At 42.1% G+C, this 8,711-nt stretch overlaps 1 protein-coding gene across 1 annotated transcript; it reads left to right on the top strand.

Moving 5' to 3' along the window:
- Nucleotides 1-3,777: 3,777 nt before the first annotated feature.
- Nucleotides 3,778-6,384, top strand: LOC100461851 (cTAGE family member 2-like). The gene has a single exon (XM_054558488.2). It carries the CDS (start codon nucleotides 3,894-3,896, stop codon nucleotides 6,171-6,173), a length of 2,280 nt encoding a protein of 759 aa, XP_054414463.2. The 5' UTR covers nucleotides 3,778-3,893; the 3' UTR covers nucleotides 6,174-6,384.
- The last annotated feature ends 2,327 nt before the right edge of the window (nucleotides 6,385-8,711 follow it).

Here is an 8,711-nt window from a genome sequence, read left to right as displayed (position 1 = left end):
TGAGCATTCCTTCTTGTTTTTTTTTTTTTTTAAAGCCCCTTCTATATTTCATAATCTTTGTGATTTTGGGTAAATACACTATTATCATAAGTTAAGGAAAAGTTAATCTTTTTAGGTTAGGAAAAGTTCTAATTTACGTGCATATATATTATTGCAAAATGGTGTGAACATTTAAAATTTTTATATAATTGATATTTTTCATTTACCATGTTAATAAGATGAATCACATTAACAAAATGTCCATTGCTAAACCAATCATGCATTCATGGGATGAATAATGTTTGGTTATGGTGTTTTTCTTTGTACTTTTAAATGGTACTTAAACATAATTAGGGAGAAGATGAGCTCCAAAGCACCCGGCACAGCTCCAGCAGGCTCAGATAATGGACCATCTTCTCATTTACCAAACCCACATGGCCACCCCCACCTCAGATGGATTTTTTTTGCAAAGTCCAGACATTCCATTATTTACAATGTGTCTTTTTAGGACACTGCCAGAATTAGGTTGTAAATTTTTTTTTAGGATTGTATCTTATGTTCATAGAAGAAATTGGCCTATGAAATTTCTTTCATATAATACTCACATCTGGTTTTCATCCCAAAGCTAAACCAGCCCATAAAAGCAGCTGTGATGGTTTTCTTTTTCTTATATTTCAATAAATGGTATGTAAAAGACGGGAATCATATGTTCACTCAAAATTTGTGGACCTGATTGTATAACCATCTGGGCCTTGGAGGGTTTTTGTGAATTTTTGAACATTTATTCTCTTAAATGCTTAAGTCTCACCAAGTTTCTCTCTATATTTTCAAGTCGGCTTGCAAATGTATGCTTTACTAGGAAATCTTCTATTTCATCTACATTTTTAAATTTAGTGACATAAAGTCTGTAGCATTGCTTTTTTTTCTGCTTTCCCCATTTTCTGCCTCTGATCAATCTTGCCCAGGGTGTACCAATATTATTCCTTTCACAAAAGGAATTGTTTTTGTCTTTTTCTAACTTTATTTTTTTAGATGATCTTGCCAGCAGTGTGTTAATATTGCCCATTTTTCTAAAGAACCAGGTCTTATTTGCACTGGTGTCTCTATTTTCCTTCATATTCTATTTCATTAATTTCTGCTCTTGCTTTCATTATCCCCTTCTTTTGGTTTTCTTTGGAGTTATTCTGTGTTTCCAAATTGTTTCCAAACAATTTGGAATGGGACAGAAAACCAGCTAATGGGTTTTCTGTCTTAGTACCATGTTAGCTAGCTTCGACAACTTTGGTATAGTGTTTTTGTTGGTATTAATTAGCAATTTTTTTTGTACTTTCATTATTCTTTCTAATTTGACCATAAAATATTTAAAAGGTCTTTGTAAACTTACAAACCGAAGGGGTTTTGGTGAATTGTCTTTTTGTTATTATTTTTTAATTTATTGTGAGGTCAAACACTCTAGACTAGATGCTGATGATTCTTGTAGTTTTGTGGTTCTTGTGTTTGTTGAGACTTCCCTTGTAATCTCCTGGGGTAAGTTTTCAGAGATTCTCCCTGTGTGCTTGTTGCTGGCAGGGTTTCAACCGCATTTATGAAAAAGTGAGTCCTTCACTTCCTCTGTGTGTGTACATTTTTATTGTCTGCTTGCAGGTATGGTGAAATATGTTGCTATGATTCTAGATTTGTGCATTTTTCTTTGATTGTTGTCCTTTTTTGCTTTATACAGTTGAATACTGTCTTGTTAGGTCTGTACTTTAGAAGTGCTTTTTTTCCCCCCTGAATGGCTCTTTTTATCATTACACGTTGGCGGTTTATGTCCCTAATAATGCTTCTTTCTCTAAATTCAGTCCAGCCTGTCATGTTGTTATAATGCCCTCTCTTTGGCCTTTGTATTTTCCTGTTAGCTCTGCTCATATCCCTTTACATTCAGCCTTTCCGTGATACTGTGTTTTAAGTGTGTCTCTCTCTCATGCTTTAATAGCTAGTTAGATTCATTTACAACCATTGAATTTATTTAAATTTATTTCTAATACCTATTTTATGTTTGCTCATTATCATACTTCTTCTTTGTTTTGCCCATGTGAGTTTGATTGTAATTTCTTAAATTCTTTTTATTCTCTCTACTAGTTGGAGAAGTATATATTTTATTTCTTTTATTTCAGGAGTTGTTTTTACATATTTTGACACACATATTTGTCTTAAGAAAGTTTAAATTTATAACAATTTTTTTTCTTCTTTCATGCAATGCAAATACCACAGAATGCTGTCAATCCACGGACACCTTGTCCAGCCTCCTGTGCTATTACTCACTGTGCTTTAGTTCCATCCTGCCTCATTGCCTCCATGGACAGCATCACTCTTGGAGTGATCGTTCAGTCTTTCCTGGATCATCCCTCCATGCATGACATAGTTATTGGAATGATCACTCAGTCTTCCCTGGATCAGCCCTCCATGAGTGGCATCACTCTTGGAGTGATCGCTCAGTCTTCCCTAGAATCAGCCCTCCATGGAGGGCATCGCTGTCGAAGTGATCGCTTAGTCTTCCCTGGATCAGCCCTCGATGGATGACATTGCTCTTGGAGTGGTTGCTCAGTCTTCCCTAGAATCAGCTCTTTAATCGGCATTTGCTGATTTACCAGATGGTCAAAAACAAGGATATAGGAAGTGAAAATTAGACTAAGATGAACAAGCATGTTATAACTAAAATGAAGAAGAAAATAAATAATGGGAGAAAAAGAAAAACTTAGAAGCAAATTATCCTATCTATCTATCTATCTATCTATCTATCAGCTTTGGATAGAAAGGGGAGAACTTTAATGCTTCATTTGGGGTTAAACAGCACTGATCCCCTCAGTTCGAAAGTCATCATCAGTGAGTTGCTGGATTCAGAAACCCCACTGCTGAGTCAGGACAATTTGTGCTTAATGCAAACACAGAGGGGCGAAGCTCGGCATCTGCAGAGCTGCGATGGGGTCACAGCGGCTGGGGAGGAGTGACAGTTGTGCTCCCAGTCCAGCCAGCGGACAATCTCCTGTCCCTGAGGAATCATAAGCCACAGCTGTGGACTGGGTTTCTAAGGCCCTTCCTTCCAGATGAGCACTCCTCTCCTTTCCCCACCCATGTCACATCATCTCCTGGCACTGTTTGTGCTGAGAAGTCTCTCAGGGCCAAGCATGAGGTAAGGCCAGAGGTTTTGGACATTCATCCATGCTCAAGGTCACGGTGGTGTCATCAGGTCTCAGGCTAAGGGCACAGGGCAATCCTCTCCCCTGAGCTGCTGAAATACGGCCAGAGATAAAGCAGGCGTGAGTTTCTGCCTTCAAGAATAAATGTCCGTGGGCAGTCAACGGAGAAAGGCCAAGCACCCAAATTAATGATTTCAGACCACAGATACTGAAACACCAAAGTGATAAGGGGGCAGGTGTTTCGGTTAGCTACTGCTGCATAACAAATGACCCCAAAGCTTAGTGACTTAAAATGGTGATTTGTTATTCTTTATCATTCTGTCAGCTGGGAGGTTCTTCTGCTGGCCTCACCTGGGCTCATGCACAAGGCTACATTTAGCTAGGGTGTCAGCTTGGGGGTGGGCATAGCTGGGACGCTGGGTCACCGAGTCTTTCTCTCCCTGTGGTATTGTTTTAAAATATAGGTTTTAGTGCTGCCTCAGGATGTAAAGCGTAACAAGGGGGCCGGGGTGGGCAACGTGGGCCTGTCGGGCCTGTGGGTGCCCACGTTCCCCAGCTCCCCCCGCAGCTGGCTCCGCAGTGGTTCGCTCCGCTTGCGGAGCTTGTGGTTGGGGTTACTGCAGCAACCGCCAGAGCAGCCTTGGCGCCCCGGAGGGCCCTAGGGCTACCCCTCAGCCGTGCTTGGGGCTGATCCTGGAGTTGCGACGCAGGGTTGTGGCAGCGCTGCCTGACGGTATGAGACCGGATTCTCACCCTTACGGTTTTCCATGGGAACTGGTGATACATGCAGCTGTTGTTGGATTTTTTGCTGTTCCCTTTTTTTTGTGGAGAAGTTTTAGATCGGTTAGGAGTCGGCTTTATGTGAGAAGAGAGAAAAAACTTGCTGTAGCGCTTTCTGGACTAATTGAAGAAAAATGTAAACTACTTGAAAAATTTAGCCTCGTTCAAAAAGAGTATGAAGGCTATGAGGTAGAGTCATCGTTAGAGGATGCCTGCTTTAAGAAGGCGGCAGCAGAAGCACAAAGTTTGCAGGCAACCTGTGAAAAGCTGAACAGGTCAAATTCTGAGCTTGAGCATGAAATACTCTGTCTAGAAAAAGAGTTAAAAGAAGAGAAATCTAAACATTCTGAACGAGATGAACTGACAGCGGATATTTCCAAAAGGATACAGTCACTGGAAGATGAGTCAAAATCCCTCAAATCACAAATAGCTGAAGCCAAAATGACCTTCAAGACATTTCAAATGAACAGAGGACGACTGAAGATAGCAATAAAAGATGCTTTGAATGAAAATTCTCAACTTCAGGAAAACCAGAAACAGCTTTTGCAAGAAGCTGAAGTATGGAAAGAAGAAGTGAGTGAACTTAATAAACAGAAAAGAACATTTGAAGACTCCAAAGTACACGCAGAACAAGTTCTAAATGATAAAGAAAATCACATCAAGACTCTGACTGAACACTTGCTAAAGATGAAAGATCGGGCTGCGAGGCTTGGAGAAGACATAACGGATGATGATGACTTAGAATTAGAAGTGAACAGTGAATCGGAAGATGGTGCTCACTTAGATGATCCTTCAAAAGGAGCTTCGAAGAAGCTGATTCATGCTGCTAAGTTAAATGCTTCTTTAAAAACCTTAGAAGGAGAAAGAAACCAAATTTATATTCAGTTATCTGAAGTTGATAAAACAAAGGAAGAGCTTACAGAGCATATTAAAAATCTTCAGACTGAACAAGCATCTTTGCAGTCAGAAAACACACATTTTGAAAGTGAGAATCAGAAGCTTCAACAGAAACTTAAAGTAATGACTGAATTATATAAAGAAAATGAAATGAAACTCTACAGGAAATTAACAGTAGAGGAAAATTACCGGTTAGAGAAAGAAGAGAAACTTTCTAAAGTAGACGAAATGATCAGCCATGCCACTAAAGAGCTGGAGACCTGCAGACAGCGAGCCAAAGATCTTGAAGAATTTGAGAGAACTATTCATTTTTATCAAAGGAAGATTATTTCCCATGAGAAAAAAGCACATTATAACTGGTTGGCAGCTTGGGCTGCTGAAAGAAACCTCGACGATTTAAGGAAAGAAAATGCTCACAACCGACAAAAATTAGCTGAAACAGAGTATAAAATAAAACTTCTAAAAAAAGATCCTTATGCACTTGATGTTCCAAATATGGCATTTGGCAGAGAGCATTCCCCATATGGTCCCTCACCACTGGGTCGGCCTTCACCTGAAACAAGAGCTTTTCTCTATCCTCCAACTCTGTTGAAGGGTCCACTCAGATTCTCACCTTTGCCTCCAGGGGAAGAAGGAAGAGGCTCAAAAGGCCCAGGGAATCCTCTGGACCATCATATTACCAATGAAAGAGGAGAATCAAGCCGTGAGAGGTTAACCGATCCTCACAGGGCTCCTTCTGACACTGGGTCCCTGTCACCTCCGTGGGAACACCATAGGATGATGTTTCCTCCACCAGGACAATCATATCCTGATTCAGCTCTTCCTCCACAAAGGCAAGACAGATTTTATTCTAACTCTGCTAGACTCTCTGGACCAGCAGAACTCAGAAGTTTTAATATGCCTTCTTTGGATAAAATGGATGGGTCAATGCCTTCAGAAATGGAATCCAGTAGAAATGACACCAAAGATGATCTTGGTAATTTAAATGTGCCTGATTCATCTCTCCCCACTGAAAAAGAAGCAGCTGGCCCCAGCTTTGTTCCTCCACCTCTTGCTCCAGTCAGAGGTCCATTGTTTCCAGTGGATACAAGGGGCCCGTTCATGAGAAGAGGACCTCCTTTCCCCCCACCTCCTCCAGGAACCATGTTTGGAGCCTCTCGAGATTATTTTCCACCAAGGTATTTCCCAGGTCCACGACATGCTCCGTTTGCAATGAGAAATATCCATCCACCGAGGGGTTTTCCTCCTTACCCTCCCCCAAGACCTGGTTTTTTCCCCCACCCCCACATTCTGAAGGTTGAAGTGAGTCCCTTCAGGGCTGAGTCCGCCTTCAAATGAGCCTGCTACTGAACATCCAGAACCACAGCAAGAAACCTGACAATATTTTTGCTCTCTTCAAAAGTCATTTTGACTGATCTCATTTTCAGTTTAGTAACTGCTGTTACTTAAGTGATTACACTTTTGCTCAAATTGAAACTTAATGGAATTATAATTCTTAGGATAGTATTTTGTAAATAAGGATGATTTAAATATGAATCTTATGAATAAATTGTTTCCATTTTATTTTATTCTAGATAGTATAACTATTTTAATTTGATTAACTAATCCACTATTATATAAAAATAGTAGGAGTTTTACATATGTAATCTTGCAGGTGGGGAGGTTTTAAATTCTAAAGGTCTTGTCTTTATGCCAAGAACCATATTTACTGTGGCTGTAGGCAAATGTGTAAGTAACTTTATGCTTAATTAAATAAATTTTAGTTGATCTAAGAAATAAAAAATGAAAGAAAGAAAAGGGAGGTGAGAAGACAGAGGCCAAGCACTGTGTGGACTTAGGTGCTCGATGCACAGCATGCTCGTGCTCAAGTCTGGGGTCACCCTCTCATTCTTGTGCCCTGGGTTGAAGCACACAGAAAGGACAGACCCAGACACCAGGCAGTGAGTCCGTTCAAGGGAGGGGCTGACCGTTCCGAGCTCAGGCTGTGCTGAAGGTCCCCAGAGTCCCGGGCACTTTTGTCCTCTGCCTCATCAGTGTGAGCTCTTGGCTTCAGTTCCCACATAAGCATAGATGCCGACAGCAGCGTTGTGTGGGATCCTGGAAAATGGGCCCAGCTTGCAGATCTGTAGAAGAAGACTCACCAAATTTTGGGTTGTTGCAGCTTAGAATATAGTGCAGACATTAGGATAATTGTTTTGGATATCTCAACAAGAAAGGGATTTTATAAGATGGCAAATACTGTAAAAATGTGTAAAATAGCAGAGTACAAAGGCTGAACAGAGAATAGGAGATTAAGATTAGAGAAGAATGGGGAATAGCAGTTATAGGAGGCTCCAGCCATATAAAAATGCAAGCACATGAGAAGCCATCAGAACTTTATTCTTTTAATCACTGAGGGGAAGTGCTTTTTGTCCAATTTTCCTATCAAGTTTTCATACAATTTTTATAAATGAACAGAGTTTTCCAGTCATGGAAGGAAACATTTCCCATGCCAGTCCCAGGCGGCGGCATCTTGCGTGGTTAATCCTGAGTGGGGCAGCTTGGGTGGATCCCGATGCTGCATGAATCCAGATGACCTCCTGGCTCCTGGCAGTCTGGCCTGCTCTGTGTGGATTGGGGGTGTCATTATCTGGCCCGCGGAGGGATGCGATAATGCCCAGGTGTCTGCACTAGCAGAATTAGAGGACATGCTCCATAAATGGTCACTATCGTTATGAACACGATCAGGTGCTGGGGTTGCTGGCAGCATTAGTTCCGTGGGCGTACTCCTTATTTGAGGTGCATCATTTTTTTGTTAAGTTAAAATACACTGTCTTTGTATAAGTTTTCGAGGGCTACCACAACTAAGAACCACAGCCTGGGTGACCTAAACAGCAGGAATTTGTCATCTCCCGGGTCTGGAGGTCCGACGTCCAAGATCAAGGTGCCGCAGGGCTGTGGGTTCTCTGAAGGAGCTGGGGAAGGGTGTGCTCCAGGCCTCTCTCCGTAGCCTGCAGACGGCCGTCTTCCCCTCTGTGTCTGTCTGTCTGTCTCTATGTCCAGATTGCTCCTTCTTATGAGAACACCAGTCATATTGGTTTAGGGCCACACTAATGATCACTCTCTAACATAATCACCACTGTAGCAACCCTATTTTCAAATAGAGTCGCATTCCAAGATACTGGGAATTAGGATGCCAACATATCCTTTTTGGGGGCGGAGACGGTTCAACCCATAACAGTCATTTCTGTGAAGACTTTGAAAATTCTTGCAAATTAGGAAAAGGTACATCCAGTTCCCCATTGTAATATACATTTAGGGATGAGGAAGGCAGCAGGCAAGAATGGAAAATGGATACTGGTTGGGAGGCCACTGCACCAGTCCAAGCACAAGGTGGTGATAGTGTCGATGAGGGCGTTTGCGACGGAGGTAGGGCGAGTGGCCTAAGTTAGGGTATATTTTGCACGTGGGCAGAGCCCATGAAACTCGTGATGGGGTGTGAAGCGGCAACTCAAAGAGGACTCCAAAACTTTGTCCTGCACGTTTGGAAGGATGGAGTTGCTGCCTCCTGAAACAGGGAAGCGGAAGGGAATGTTTAGCAGGAAGATCAATTGTCTATTTTCAGGCTCATTTTGAGGGCCCAGACATGCACATGAGCGTTCCAGGACACACGGGGATGGGAGATGCCCTTCCACCCAAGCCAGCCCCTCCTCTTCTCTACAAAGGCATACCCACAGGCCGTGGATTGGGCAAGTTGGTGGCCAGAGTGGCAGCATGGGGGAGGAAACAGCTGGTAAGGGAGATGGAGTTCATGGTGACTGTCATCCAGGAAGCCTTGGAATTGTGCCTCAAGGAATGTGAGTCAAAGGCAGAGACATACAGAGAATGAGTTGGGCA

Source organism: Pongo abelii, chromosome 5 (assembly GCF_028885655.2).
Source record: "Pongo abelii isolate AG06213 chromosome 5, NHGRI_mPonAbe1-v2.0_pri, whole genome shotgun sequence".
NCBI classification, from domain to species: Eukaryota; Metazoa; Chordata; class Mammalia; order Primates; family Hominidae; genus Pongo; species Pongo abelii.
The sequence above is the reverse complement of the archived record's forward strand: the minus strand, read 5'-3'. Positions and strand labels throughout refer to the sequence as shown.